The sequence below is a fragment of the Charadrius vociferus genome, unplaced genomic scaffold, assembly GCF_000708025.1.
Source record: "Charadrius vociferus isolate BGI_N301 unplaced genomic scaffold, ASM70802v2 scaffold195, whole genome shotgun sequence".
NCBI lineage: Eukaryota > Metazoa > Chordata > Aves > Charadriiformes > Charadriidae > Charadrius > Charadrius vociferus.
In genome coordinates, this window is record NW_009648539.1 from 3,819,825 (window position 1) to 3,835,541 (window position 15,717).

At 37.8% G+C, this 15,717-nt stretch overlaps 1 protein-coding gene across 1 annotated transcript in view; it reads left to right on the top strand.

Annotated features, from left to right (window-relative positions):
* The window catches only part of LOC104287238 (dynein heavy chain 5, axonemal-like), a 176,473-nt gene that overhangs the window by 152,373 nt on the left and 8,383 nt on the right, over window positions 1-15,717 (top strand). The window contains exon 74 of the mRNA XM_009885913.1: window positions 7,071-7,203. Coding sequence (XP_009884215.1) covers window positions 7,071-7,203 — 133 coding nt within the window. The remainder of the gene's footprint in view (window positions 1-7,070; window positions 7,204-15,717) is intronic.

A 15,717-nucleotide genomic window follows, 5' to 3' on the forward strand; every position in this document is an offset into this window, starting at 1 on the left:
GCCATGTGTTTCATGAACAGTAACTGTTGAAAACCCCTCATTTCCACAATTTTATTATTTACAATTCAGGTTTGCACTGGTAGTGTGGTTTTTTTCCCCCCTCTGGTTGCACTCCAAGCTTGTAGAGTGCCCAGTATGCAGTATTGCAACTTGTTATGTTATAATTTATTTTCTTCTCTGGCCAACTTAGAATGTCCACTTAGGTTACGACCAATAGTCTTGGGGCCCTGGCAATATTTCCTGTCTTCTGTTCCACTGTTGATCTCAGATTTAAGATGTCTTGCATAAACAGCCTCTTCTGTGCTGTCATAATTCAACTCAGAACTTCTCTTTTCATTCCCCTCTTGGCAAGCTACTTACAATCTTCAGCCTTTTTTTGGTGAGGTTTCCTAACAGCTTTCTCCATATAGTTATTTTTCCATCAGTCCCTGCTTGTGTCTGTCTTTTTTTGTCACCTGCTTGAGTGATTCCCAGCAATAGCATATATATAATTTATTTGTAGAATTTCATTTCGGAGTCAGTTTTCTAGTCTTCACATTATTATTTAATATTAAATAGATACTATAAATAGCAAATAAAGTGAAATACAGTAAGTATAATAATTAATAACATTACTAATTTAATAAATTTAATAACTTACACCTTGGATATACACCTTGGATTGTTCTCAGTCCTCGCCCTTTATCTTTCCTGTCAGAATAAAGTTTTTTCATGGAACTAGTTTCTTCTAATTTTATTCAGCTCCTTAGATATATATATTATTTTTTTAAAATTTGCAATAGAAATAGAATACTGAATGCCTGGGTAGCATATACAGTTTTGCCATATTTGTAATATGTGTATCGAGCAAATTTTTTTTCAATATATTTGCTAAATCCTCCAAAGGAGTTTCCTTGTGAAGAATTCGTAATACTTAGAAGACATCAATAGTACTGGACTTTATATTATAACCAGAGGGTATTCTTGCCCTTGGATTTTGCCCCTGGGAAATTTGTGCAGTGCTTTTTAGTCTTGTAAAATGCACACACACTTTTTAAATCCAAATTTCACTTCTAACTGGTTTGAACAAATATGATTTTTCTCTGGCATTTCTTCTGCTTAATCTTGGTTTCATTCACTCCCATTCCTTCTTGGTTTATTCGCTCAGGTTATCCACAAAACCACACATAGAGTAGGCCTTCCCTTTTCAGTCACTTCCTCAAGTGTCTTTGCTTTGGAGACACCCAGTTATGGAGCCAGGAGCTGTAGTTAAGGACAAAGAGTCTGGAGGGTTTGTTTTGGAAGTTCCACCCTGCACTCTTTTCTCTATTTTACTACTGTATTTGAGTACAATACATACTTTTCCATGTGACTGTGTAAAAATATCACCACCAGTTGTTTGCATTGCTGTTTCACTCATCATCCGGTAGTATGACAAGCTATTATCTTTTCTCGTGATCTGCCAATCATACATGCAGGTTTTTATTTTCTTATAAGTGATCATCTTTATAATGATGCTCACAATTATATAGTTCTTTGCTTCTGTACCACTTCTCTGACATCTTCTCTGAGCTTCAGGGAAATGTCTTTTTGCTTCAATTTGCTGGACAGCTGTTCCCTTATGGTTCAAGTAGGGGGATTCCTGTTTATACAGCATAAATCAGTATTTGATACTGTTATATCAGCTTGCTCCCTGCCCCTCCCCCTGCTTCGCTCTTACAGGCATAGTCAGAGGATGCCCTGTTGGATCTACTTTTTCCCTCTGTATTTCTTGTAAATCTATTCTGAGGTCCAGATTTAATTTTTTTCATTCTCTTATCAATGTATGTAGATGCCACCTCCTCCTGGTGATTTCCAGTTTTCTCAGGCTCTGTACATCTTGATCTGTGAATTGCGCTTCTCTGATTAATCACATAACTCTATTTACACGCTGTTTCTTCAGTCCACATTACTGATAGATGACATGGTAATTTTCCTTGGAGCCACCTAAAATTTACGCTTTGTTTCTGTATCATAGTAGTCATTCCTTTGCTCTGAGTGTCTACAGAGCATCCCTTGGTCATTTTCAAACAGCTTATTATTGGTAATAATGTGCTCCTCTGTACATGTAGGCTGTGTCTGCTGCACTACAACTTCAGAGTTTACTTCTGCAGTGTTAGGAGATTTGGCATTATTTCTTGCAGTTCCTGATTCTTCAATATTTCCTTCTTCATTGTGCTTAATGGATTTACCCTTTCTCTCATTCTCTAGATCTTAGAACTCATTTGGGTCTTTCCCATTGGTTTCTTTTGGAGGGGAATTTCCCTTTTCTGCCATTAGTGCCCAGTTCCACCTCTGCAGTTGTTAATGGGCCAGGACTGTGGCCACCTCTACACAATAAGAAAAACATCTGTATCAAATGTGTTTCTCATCTGAACCGAAGCTCTGGAACCTCTTAGAAAGGGTGGAGATGGCAGGAATAAGCTGTAAAGAAAGCTACATTTTTAAATAGAACTTTGCATAAACTGACAAAACAGAATGTTTAAAATACCAAAAGAAAAAAAAACAGGATTATATTCACTAACATATAACCAAGAATTTCATTAGTCAGAGCAGAAAAAAAGGGAGAGTTTAGATGTTCTCTGAGGGAAGAAGCAACAGAATTTAGCAGAAGCTACAATATAATAAGCAAATGAAATTAAGCTTGCAAGTATAAAGAGTGAAATGGGTTATGTAATTACTTCTTGTGATGTCTGAAGAAAGGCAATGAGATGAGTTCTGTTGTTTGTCAATTTAAGTCAACGTTTGGTCGTTCAGGACATTAGGTCCTATATTCAGGACATTATTACCTAGTAGATCAGTTTAACAATCCTGAAACAAATAAAGCTAATATACTAAATTGTAAAAGACTGAGGGAATGTGTCAAAAAGAGTTCCTATGCATGCCTCATTGGATAAAAGCAGTAAAAAGAAAAACATTCATTAGTCCTAGCAGTGCAGCTTGGGTTTGATTTTAGAATATTGCACTTGAGTAAGGCCACGACATGGTAGTCTTTGGAAATTAAATTACAGAGATACTATCAGTGGAGAAAAGGAACAAAAAATTAGGAAACGAAAGTAATTAAAAGCAAATACTCTTCAGGGAAAGTGGCAGGTGCCTTTGCTATCTTTGATCAGTCTTGTGGCTCCCTTCAGAAAGTGTGGAGTGAATTTGATCAGAGTTAAAACCCCAACAGACTAGGTTAGGGATGGATGGTACTGAACCCAATTATTTGCTGACATTCAGAGCTCCAGATTGTACTTTCTCTTGATACATTGTGAATCCAGAGAAAATTCAGGCTGTCACACAGAGGCCTTCATTTCTCAATTATTGGCCTTTAGTAATGACTTTAGAACCAATAACTTTCAAAACAGGACAACCATTTTACCCCATTATATATGCTGCTTCTTTTATTGTTGTGCTCTTTTAATGCTTCCTCTCACCAGTCAAATAACTGACTCAATGTCCACCCAAAAGACTCTAAACAAAACAAGTCACTTTTGCATGCTTTATCAGACCGCAGTTTGACACAGGTGATGGATGGAAAAGCAAACCAAACCTTCCTCCTGACCTAAAACTGTCTTCATTTTTCTCACTCCAAAGGCAGAGTCAGAGTCAGAATTCTGCTTTCATAACCCCTTTTGCTTCTGGGTCTTGCCTCACAGGTAACAGAGAGATTAGTGGTAAAATTATTAGGTCCAATCAGTCCATGTGAGTGAAGATAGATGAGAGAATTAATGTCAGCCTGTCACACACAGAGGTTTGTAATGAAGATGATCCTTGCAGCTTGAAAAACAGCTTGCTAGGGAATAGACATAGAGACATTTCAAAGATACCGTACTTTATTGGAGGTTGGCTTTTAACGCAAGTAGCAATGTTTTTTTTCCTCAGAATTTTTTGGTAGTATTGATTTCACCTTATCCTCCGCTAAGGCTATGACTACATTAGCAAGTATTGCATGGGAATAGGAGTTCATCTGAGGCCCCCAGGCCTGCATTAGCTGTTTTACTGGGGAATTTACTTTGGTCTAACTCTAGTCTGGCCTGTAGGCTGAACACCCATTAGTTGTTGGAGTACATTGGACATCCTGAAGCATACCTTTTGGGTTAGATTAATTTGAAGTTAAGACAGTTTGTGCGCCTGGAGTCTATGTTTCAGTGCAGACACTTTTGCTACAAAAAAAAATTGGGGTCTGGACTGAAACATTAACATAGATGCTTTGTAAGGTGTCTCTGGTTTACTTACCAACCCTATTGGATACAGTCATCACCCAGCTCTAGACCTGAAGCTATTTTCTGTGTATTTTACTGCCCGCTTCCTTGTATGCCACAAGGAAGTGAGCCTTGACATCACTTGAAAAGAGCTTTGACTTTGACACGGCTTGAGCTTGTCTTTCTTCTTCAGGCCTCTTATTTTGACCATCTCACAGGATGATGGACTTCCCATTTATGCTGACAAGGTATAGTCTAGTGGGCAAGTCTAATTGAAAATGATAGCATTTACTGAAAATGATAGGCAGTTACTACTACAATAACTTGATCACTGATCATTAAATGACATGAGTTCAGCAATTGCTTTTCTGTGGAATGTCCTGTAAAGTATGTGGTGACAAAGGGGTTGGTTACCTGAGGACAGCTAAGAAATGTGCATAGGGGAATCTGACACAGTAGAGATGTGCACTGCAAAACCATGTAGACAAAGCTATTAAGATTATGATTTTAGTTGCTCCTTTCTTAAATCACCTTGGTTTATGTTAGATGACAGCTGTTTGCATAATCAAAAGGAGACATTGTAAGTGGGCTTTATGGAATTAGTATATTAATCTCAGAAAAGCCATTTTGTTTGTCTTTTAAGGTTTTTTTTCCATCAGTTGGGATCCATCTCTCTATGTCATAATAAATACAGCACTGGCAGTGAGTCATCTGATTGCTTGATAAGAATTCTAATACAAAACCAGTCAATCATACCTCAGAGCTGGTATTTAAAACTAATCTTAACAGCAAGATTTCCAAGAAAGGCACTATGTTGTACCTAGTAAATCTCAGTGCAGATCAGGATTGATTTGTATACAATAAAGTAGGAAATATGTAATTTTTTTCAGTTTTCATATCTGGTTATGCTTGGTGCTTCAAGCTGAGTGCAGTGAATACATCTAGGATGGATTAACAAATTTCTGTATTATCGATTCACTCCTTTATTCAAAACCTTACAGGTATTTTTGTAGGTAGATGAAAACAAATCAGAAGAATGTTTAAAATCTGAGAATTCACTAGTTCAATTGTACAATTATCAGTATAGTAATATTTTAGAATATTTATTTTGTCTTCTCTTTGTAGATTCATAACTATCATTATTTTCAAAGTTACCTCCTTTAATAACATCTTCCATACATATTTTTCCTCAAACAGGAGAAATTCTTCCTCTAAATGATCCCCAAAAGGAACACATACTTTGTAGACTAGAAAAAAATGTATTTTTTATTTAAAGGGTAAAATGCATGGCCTATATTCTGTATAATTCCTTTCTTATTAGTGGCATGCACTCAGTATTTCTGGCAAGAGGGAGAATTATCAATTCCTGTGAAATTTTCAGAAAGCAGAAGCTTTCCCTGCATTATGTATGAAAAAAAAATCAGAATACCTCATTGTGTAAATTATCCAAAAAGAGTTTATTATCTCAGCTCTAGTCTCATGATAGCTGATTTGAGTAGTTTTTTCTCTCTTACAGGAAGAAACACATTAACTCAGTCTGTAAAATGAACTGTCACACTGCAAAGCATTAACATAATTGGATGGCACCTATTTCTTGGACATTCTGTCTGACAAACTCATGGGTCCTTGGGATTAAAATATGATGAATAACCTTGCTGATAGCTGTCTCCCAAAGAGCATAGCATATAAAGTTGAAGAAGAGTATTTTATTGGGCTCGGAGTTGAAACTTGAGAATTAGAAATTGTCAAATCATTGACTCATTTATACTAGCAATTCTAACTACTCAACTGCTGTATTGTATTTGTCTTGCAGAAACCTGCTATTCTGTGTAATAATAAGGTCTTTAGTAATGTTTACATGTATCTTTTGTTAGTAAGCTCAAAATAAGTTTTTAAATTATTTTAGCAAACTGATCCTATGGGTCAGCTCTTTTCTGATAAATTAATGGCCATAGAGGTATCTGGATTTAGGATCTTATTTTGCAGTTTGTGATCTCTTTTTGGTTCTGTAGTCCCCTTGCAGAGGGAAGGAGTGACTATAGCAAAGATCAGGGTTCATGCTGCTTCAATGTGACGTATAGGCTATGTCTGAAACACATTGTATATGCATTATATGCTGAAGTGAGACACGGAATGCTTTTGCTACTTTTGCTGTGACATTCCTTCAGTAACATAGAAAACTAATTCCATTTTGAAAATGTTCTCTGTTGAATATGAGTGAAACTGTTATCCTTAAAAATTAAGAAGGCCAAAAGCTTCTACCTGTAAAATGGTGCACATAATGGCGTAACAGAATTCTGTGTCATCTGTATTATTCTTGGCAATCTTGCCTCTCTTGTAATGCATCCATGAGCACCTTGTCTTATGAGTGAGTCACGTGCTATTGGAAGTAGCAGCTTTTATCTATCATTGTGCTGGTAAAGTCGCACTCCATTGGAAGCATTATCTCAACTCAGCAGGGCAAGAAGAGGTAAGAAAGTTCACCTAGCACAATTTGGAAATCTGAAGAAGTTACCATTGAACATGCTTTTTTATAGCATGTGGGGTTTGTTGTTTGGTTTTTTTTTAAGATCTAAGACCCTGCAGCCTAACAAGGACAGAAGGAGCTGCTGTGTCCCTTCAAAAAGAGGGAACTTTCCCTCCTTAGGATGACAGAGGAGCTCCTTTTAGTAAGCTAATGAGTCACACTGTGCTAAATCTTACAGTTGGCACAGGACTTGCATGGCCATCTGTTACATAAAAACTTTTTTTTTTCTCAGGAATTATGCGATACAATTGAAAAAAACATCCTTTTGCTTTCAATAATTATTGCACAGGAAACAGGAGATTAAATTTTATATTCGTTGCACTATTCTTGTTTAGGTAAAAGCCCAGCTTCAAAAGATGGGAGCTGTTCAACCCATAAATATATTTCTCCGTCAAGAAATTGACCGCATGCAACATGTCATATCTAGAGTTCGAACTACACTGACTGATCTCAAATTGGCTATCGATGGTAAGTTACAATATTAAAAATTGTACTAATTAAGATGCAATATTTATTACTATCAGTGTCTTATACTATATAACTAAATAAATATTTCCCTTCCATACTCCTCTTTCTACCTCTTTCTCTTTTGTTCTCTACCTCCCCGGGTTTTCTTTTTCTCTCTCTTTATCATATGATCACTAATTCTAGCCCTCAAAACATCCCGACTGCATCTCTAAGGACACTCTACCTTAATTTATTCTGTATGCATGTGCTCCAGTATGCAGTTCATGTCCCACAGCACTACTACACTTCTGTGATTCTCTCTAGGATCTCTACAGAGCTCAGAGAAGCTGAGTTGCGTGATTAGGTCCACAGGTCGTGTGCCAGAGTCATTTATGAAATTAAGCAGAGACATAATGATACAGAACAAGGTAGAAGTGTTGCTGCTAAGTAATTGAGAGACAGGGTACTCAGGAGGCCAGATGGTAAAGACTCTAATTTAAGGATGAGATTTGCAATGTTCATGAAACTGGTTATACCAAATAGGATGTCTCTAAATGGAAGCTGAAGCCGGTGTGAGTGCCAGTCAAAAGAGTTCTGTTTTTAGCCATCACAGGAAGTAGGTAACAGCACTCTGTATCTCTCAGAGATGGGAGTATTTGGCTGAAAGTGAGCAACGGTGAATGTAGTTTAAATAAATTGAGAGTACAGGCAACTAGAAGCAGATGGAAAATTTGATCGGAAAAGGAGCGAGGAAAAAGAAGAGATGATGATGTTACCGTCTGCTTTTTGTTTTCACTTCCCGTTTTGCTCATCTGCAAGAGTTGAATATCCAAGAAGGAAGTATACTGTTGCTCAGCCAAGCTTCTTGAATTAACAATAAATTAAAATGAAGCAGGAACAGTTTGGTTCCACTGGTTAAGATCTCACTCAAGTCTGCTGTTCTCCAGGAGAGAGGCAGAAAATATCTGAGACAGCAAACTGACCCCGCAGAGAGAAGGTTGGAGTGCCTCAAAACTAGTCCCTTCTGATGTAGGTGATGGCAGTACTGTGGTCTGTTTCACTGGTGTTTTCCAGTCTTTTGACAGTAAGTCTTTCATGAAGGGACATTTTTTTAATTTTTATTTTTGTTACATAAGAATCAAAAACAATTTTTTCCTATCATTTGTATGATTCACTGAGGCAACAATGCATGCTTCAGAAACATCATGCCTCTAATCTGAATCTAGGAAAGAGGTTCATAAATGTGCCCAAGGCTAATTAGCTTCCATATCATGTAATAACCTATGCAGAGATCAAGCTTGAAGAAACAATTGTTCTCTGTTTCAATACTGAGCTGAAAGTTCCCTTTTATATGTGCATAGAGTCCCTTTTCAAGTAAATTAAAATAACGCTTTCCATCCAGGAAAGTATTAATCTTTCCTTGATTGTGACAGATATATTTAAAGTCTCAAAATGTACGATATTCTGCAGAGGAATGGATGAGTAACATAATTTATTTGCACTTAGTATTCAGTTCCACAGTAGGCACAGTCCTCTACCAGGTGTTTAATCAAGTTAATGTGGTAACTTTTGTGCAATCCTCTAAAACACCATAATTTTCTTAGGGACAAGCAAGTTAAATATAGTGAAAAATTGCTCTGAAAACAAAACTGGATGTATAGTTAACAATAACAATTAATGGCTTCTGGCAGATTCGTGATACATCAAGTGCATGTGGTAGACTGTTAATTAGGGGATGGAAAGGACACTTAGGCACCCTGTCTTGCCTTTGCAAAGGGGAAAATCCCAAACTCTCTTGTACTAGATTCTCCCCCAAAACTAGTCAACTGCAATCTTTGATCATCCAATGTGTTCTTTTTTCTTTACAATGATTTAAACTGCCTGCTTAAACAGGTCTTGTGAATTTTGGCATCTGTGCTGGTCATGCACCTGGCTCTGGCTTCATGAAGCTGTGAAGGCCTGAGCACCCACTTATAGCAGATATAAACTTTCAAACAAATTTTGTGTTTAAGAATATAGCGCATCTTCATCTTGTGTCATGTAGCTTTGTGAAAGGAGGTCTGAATATTTGATTCTACGGGTTGGATGTGAACAGATGGACCTTGTCATTTTACTATTTCTTACTAAGTTATATTTGAGGTAATACAAAGCCCTCCTCAGTGAGAGCCCATGTGCAGCTGAACGTGTGATGTTGAGGGAATTAGCAGAACCAGTTTTGTCCCTCTATCCAGAGGGCAGATTAAATAGTGTTCAGCTTTTGGGAGGGGTGGGGATGCTCAGCATGTGTCCAACATGTTTGTTGGCAGCCATGCCCCACAAGCCTGCATCTCTACCAATAAACTTTGCTGCCCGGAGGGATACTTTTTTTGGATCAAATTGTAATAATTAGGTTGTAGCTGCACTTTGTACTCTCAGTTATGTCCCAGCTATTAGTTCTGTTTTAATTACTTATTGATTGCCCAGAATTTATTTCACAGTTGGTATAATACAGAGCTTCACATAAATCAGAAAACAGCAATGATGATTGTCCTCTCAAGTGACCTAAATAGAGGCAATCTTCCAAATAGGGAAATCTTTTTAGAGACAAGGAAAGAACTGTTTTCTCATCTTTTCATCTGGGGAGCAGTAAGACATGGAGTCTGAACCAAAATTCCAGATCCTAATGGGTTATGAACATCAGATCTTGAGCCCCTGGAAGAAGGTGACCATATCTTTTGTAGGGCAGTATATGAGCTATAGAGTTCCTGTGTATGTGCCTTATCTTCCTCCTATGGAAGCATAGATGCCTCTGGCACAGAATACTAATACGCTGGCTATTTTTTGGGGTGTGGGCACTTCAAACCCCCTATCCCACTAATGAAGATAGTGTCTTTAAATGAAGTAAAATCTAATAACCCGTTCAGTTATTCCTAGTGTCTTGGGGTTTTGGTAGAGGGAAACTGAATGTGGCCTATCTGTGAGATTGGGGGTGGTTCTCTTTATTTCTCCATGCACTGAAGTAGGAGTGGTAAGCGCTTTGACGGCACCCTGATGTCCCTTTTATCTTTGAAGCAAATGAGAAGAGAGATTCTGTGGGAGTTATCCCTAGTCACCCTTGAGTGGTTTCAATGAATCTCAGCAGTGGAGCATGCTTGTAGTAGCGCTGAAAGTGGATATTGAATCCTTGGCAATGGAAATAAGCACAGCTTTTATTTTGGCTTTATTTCCTGATTTATTTTAACCTACTTAATATTCTGTTTATGGGCTTGTCGTGAAAGAAACAAATGCTTAACTCATTTATTTATAAGTATATCTAGATTCTACTTTGGTCATAAAGCTGCATCCACTTGGCCTTTTTTTCTGGTACCTTATAGCTCTGTGTTTTCAGACTAATCCTTTGGAACTGCCTACTTCATGCACAAGTGAAGGCCATACAGGAAACCTTGGATTTGTTATCCTTTCATGTCATATACATGCCACATGATCACAGAACTCCCGCTGCTCTTTGTGCAGCACTTGCAGCATTAGGAGAAGACCTTTTCCTGTTAACATATTTCCTGAGAATATAGCAATCCCTCTAAAAGCTTTTGCCTGTCTTGTAATGTGTAAAGATTTGTTTCCACAAGCCCACAGTTTTTGTTCCTTACATTTTTCTTAGTACTTGTAAGACAAGCATTGTTCAAATGCCTGTGGGAGCCATAAGACCAACATAGAAGGCAAAGAAGTGGAATAGAAATAACTAGTTCAGAAGTCATCATGGCATTTGTCATGGAGAAGCTCTACCAGGCTTAAGCAAACTTTCTGCTGCAACTAAAATATGGCACCCCTTATGTTACAAAGCTCGCATATTTTCATGCATGTAATGCACACCATACACAACCTACTTGCCAGGACTTGAAAAAAAAAAAAATCACAGATCACTCTGATCCTACACTGAAAGCGAGGGCAATCAGAGCTTTTGGAATAATAGGATCAGGAACAAGGATATTAATAAGGGAAGATGGGACTTTGTTATTTTCCCTCTTTTTACCCACACAGATATATACCATGTACATGTTCTTTAAATGAGGCATTCGTTACATGCATGAAAACTCATTAAAATTAAGACACTAGCATGTTTCAGGTATATGTTTATGGCAGGTTGAGAAGTGTGAGAAAATACAGGTGAGACACTTGAGATACGGTACTAGACAGTAAAAAATTATGCATTTTTGTATGTGTTTCTAATATTTTTTGAATTTATAATTCAGACAAAGCTGAATAATAACTGTTAATAACAAAACCTTGAGGAATACTGGTGCATTTCACTAGTTTCTGTACATCTCAGTCATTGATTTGCTACCTTATTAAAAACTATTTAATTGCCTACTTTTACCTCCTCACCATCCTTATACTCCATTGCTAACCAGTGTGTTGGCCTTAGGTGTTTCCTTATTGTCATTAATATAGGAATATGTTGAAACACCCAGAACTTCATGTAGATGTGAGGTAGCATGTAGTTCTACATACATGATAGGAATCATTTAGAATCCCTATGTCATCTACACAAACACGTGTTAAGTCCCTGAAAGAATGAGGTAAAGATTCACTATTGTTTTCCAACTCAGAATACCTTGATCTTGACCGTAGTGTTTGCATCATGTTGCTGCAAGGAATTTCTGTTCATTGTATGTAGCACCTTACAAGAGGGATATAAATGAACTCCAAAAGAGCCAGAAGAGGTAGCCGATAATTTATTGCGATTATTTATGGTGAAAAACTGAAGCTCAGGAAACTAGTCTTGCCAGATTGCACGGGAAAGGTAATTTCCCATGAATGGAAGGAGCACGGACTCATTCCCACTGACTGGCTAAGTTCTGTTTTGACTCATAATTTAAGACTGCTAACTAATACAATTTTGATTTGGCCTGCTGACGATGGTGATAGACTTTTGGACTGAAAGTTCATGGGCTCTTACCTTACTGATTCTTACAGTGTGTGTGTGTGTAAGGCTTGTAGGGATCATCGGTGTATTCCACTTTTGGATGAGGGTTTTATTTGAAGATGATTAAGAGCAGTCAGTGAGGCCGTTAATGGAATGTAACAATGGCGAATTCATTTGAGGAATGGAGGGGATGAGTCTAGTATGTCTTGTGGCATAGTTACTCTTGGCTCAGCAGCTTTCATCCATTATTTACTTCTCATCCTGATAAGGTTGCCAGAATGCCTCCTGTTGTCTTTTAAAAAGTGTGGCATGTTATTTCTGGACTTCTTAATAAGTGTTATGTATGCTTGCCACAATGCTGGCCAGGACAACTGTTGAGAAACACACATTGCATGTTTAGGACAAACTGCAGAAAATAATTTATCTGCCTGATCTATTACTTTAGCTCAGCATAGTGATTTGTATTACTTTTTGGGAGGTGTGCCTGGATCTTCATCTTCAAATTCTTGCACTAAAATTTTTATTTTCAGTCCTTTGGTGGGTGTAGCCAAGTGCAGTTAGTACTGGAGCTGGTAAGTTTTCAGAACAATTTGCAAGGTTACTTTCAGATTGCCTTTTTTCTGACTTAACGGAATTAGCTGTTGCAGATAATCTAGGATTTGTGTGCTCTTTTATGTGGAAAAATTGCATGCTACTCATTTTTCTCAGCTCCTTTCATCTCTCCTGAGTTGAAGAATTAAATCAGAGGATTCTGCACTGGAAAAGGAAGGTGGGAAACAAACAGAAAACAGAACAGGGGCAAAGGTTAGGTGCAGCTGGAGAGAATACCACAGTCTCCAAAAAAAAAATGGAAAGAGTAAAAAGTGCATTGCAGGGCTTGCCTGCCTGACGTACTCTTCCTGTTCTGGAGACCAGGAGCAAAAGGAGGTGATGAATTGTTGAGGTCCTTAGGATTAAAACAGCATGGTGGAGTTAAATGAGCTTCTGAGAGCTTCCTGGGAATCATCTCCAAATGCTGAAGTGCCCAAGTGCTGCAAGTGAAGAAAGAGGGAAATACCCAAAGAACTGCCTGAAGCAAAGAAATTGACTTCTTTCAGCACAGCAATGGCCATCACTGAACTAGCAGAAACATATTAAACGTTGCAAAAAAAATAAATTAATCTTTAGGTATGGGGAAACATATAGTAGCTTTTATTGTTTTTATCTAGTACTCTGTATACCTTGTACCTTTGGGTGGAATAATAAATAATGCTTTCTTTGGGGAAAGCACAAGCCAGTTAGCTGCTGCCATACGGCAGAAAGGGAGGAAAGCTTATGAAGTTACAAGCAGGTTGGGATTTTCTCTTCAATATGTTGAATGAAGAAGAGGGAGTTGCAGCTTGGTGGTGGAGGCAAAGAGTGACTGGTCCAGAAACAAACCTGGTTGCTTGGGAGGTAAACTTGAGTGGGGATTAAAGGCTGAAAAGACCGACTTCTGTAGTTACAACTGTGACAGTCAAGAATGGATTGATGCTTTCCCTGAGCTTTTTCCTCTGTGTACTGTTAAGGCTAGCTTAACAGACTCATTGTCTAGCAAGTATTTTCCTCAAGGGATAGTCTCCAATCCTATTATAATGATGTCAGCTATTGGCAAATTGTACTTGATGGAGAAACTAGCTTCTTCTCATCTCATTTATATCCTACATAATTATTCTGGTTATTCATGATTCACATCTGTGCCTGTGGGAAGACAATCAGTCAGCGGATTGAGCCTTTTTTTGGTTCATGCTGGAGTTTAAGATCCTTCCTTTGTTCCTAACTTTATGTACTCATTTAAATGAGAGACACATGTTTTCTAGTCCAGATACAGGCTTTCCTAAATGTGAAATTCAAAATGGAGATCCCAATTTTACAAATTCCACAGTTTTCGGATTCAGCTTGTGGTAGATATGGTAGTGAAAAGAGGCAACTCCATGAAATAATACAAGGTCCTGATGCAGTCCATTAAAAGCTTTATGTCTATTGAATGAATAACCCTAAAACCAGATCAATTTAACAGAACAGATTATTTACTTTAATTAATAATAAAAAATAGTTATCCTCAGAACTGCATAATTTTATTTGGCTTATTCACTACACAGCAATTGGATAGGTTTAGGTATGGTTTAGAAGTGAGACAGTATAAATTTAGAGCAATGAAAAAAGGGAAGCCTAATTTCCAAACTGTGCGTACTGTTTGCACAGTATGCTTACAATACACATTATTTTTGAAGCGTGGAAATACCCTAATGTCCTTCACTGACCTGACCTTTCATCAGTCACTTTCAGATGGGCTTTATTCCATTCAAGAAAGGGAATATCATGAAGTAATTCCCAAAATAGCTACGTTATAGACAGCTGACCTGTCTGATTCATAGAACATTCAAACCTGTCATGTTAAGTTCATAGGACATTCAGTCCCTTCATGTGGTAACCAGTGCTCTGAGTTTCTCAGAAGTAAGATGTGAGAAGCCTACAGTGTTGTGCGACTCATTCAATTTATCAAATATAGTTTTTCAAATATTTGTATCACCTTTCTCCAGAAACATACCATTATTTTTATGATGTTACTGATTTTATTTCTGACAATTTATTTTTTTAAATTTTTTTTTATTTTTATTGGAGTATTTTAGCTACAGGAATGCATCCCAGCACCCACAGATGTCATTTAGTGCTGAAATTCAAGCACTGTATGCCTACTGCCAGAGATGACACCCACTCACTAGCAATACTTATGCATCTATATGGGCAAGGCCAGAACTGTGAACATACCTCATCCTCAAGAACACTCTGGCTTAGTGTTCTCAGCAGCTGCTCTGAGTCATAACGGGCAGACATCCGAAGAGATTTCACCATGCTTTGAGGCAGAGACTGGTTGTAAACCTGTGCTTGAAAACCTCAGGCCTGCCCACAAGGATAGGGAAGAAAACGTGGCTCTGTCACAACTCTTGTTGCAGGAGAAAGTTGGCTGCGTCAGCCTGAAAATAAGGAAGCAACAGAGATGAAGGAGCAATTTCTTTCTTAGTTCGGATGGTAATTGTCCCCATGGCTCAAACAGGGATCAAACGGGGGGCTCTTTGCTTGTTTTCTGCCCTCACTACAGTTGCTCTGAAGTTGAAACCCACGTGTATTGCATGATTTTTTTCCACTTTTTCTGGTTCCAGAGGGTGAATAGAGTGTATGGTCTAATATTACATTTTTCTAGCTAAAAGGGAGATGAGACTGAGAGGCTTCTTTCTTAAATGTTGGTGCTCTTGGTTATATGTTAGAGAAGATTTATACCCAAAGAGAAGGTTTATTTATTGTGTTATAAAATACCCTTAGCTATCCCAAAGCATGATTCTGAAGCTGACTACAAAGCCATTACAGAGAATGTGAGATGGACAGTATTTTTTAATATTTGCAGTTTTGCAAAAGTTGTTAGCTTTATTGTAGCATTTGTTGCACAAAAAGAGATGTGTATAAATGAGAGCGGGTCATTATCTGCTAGAAGAAAATGAAGCCTATTTGCAATTGATATATAGTATAAAGTACCAGATTTGCCCACACTGTTATAGAAGTATTCAGGGTGGCCACTGCATTCTTCTAAATAAAAAGCCGGTGTTTGGTTTCTG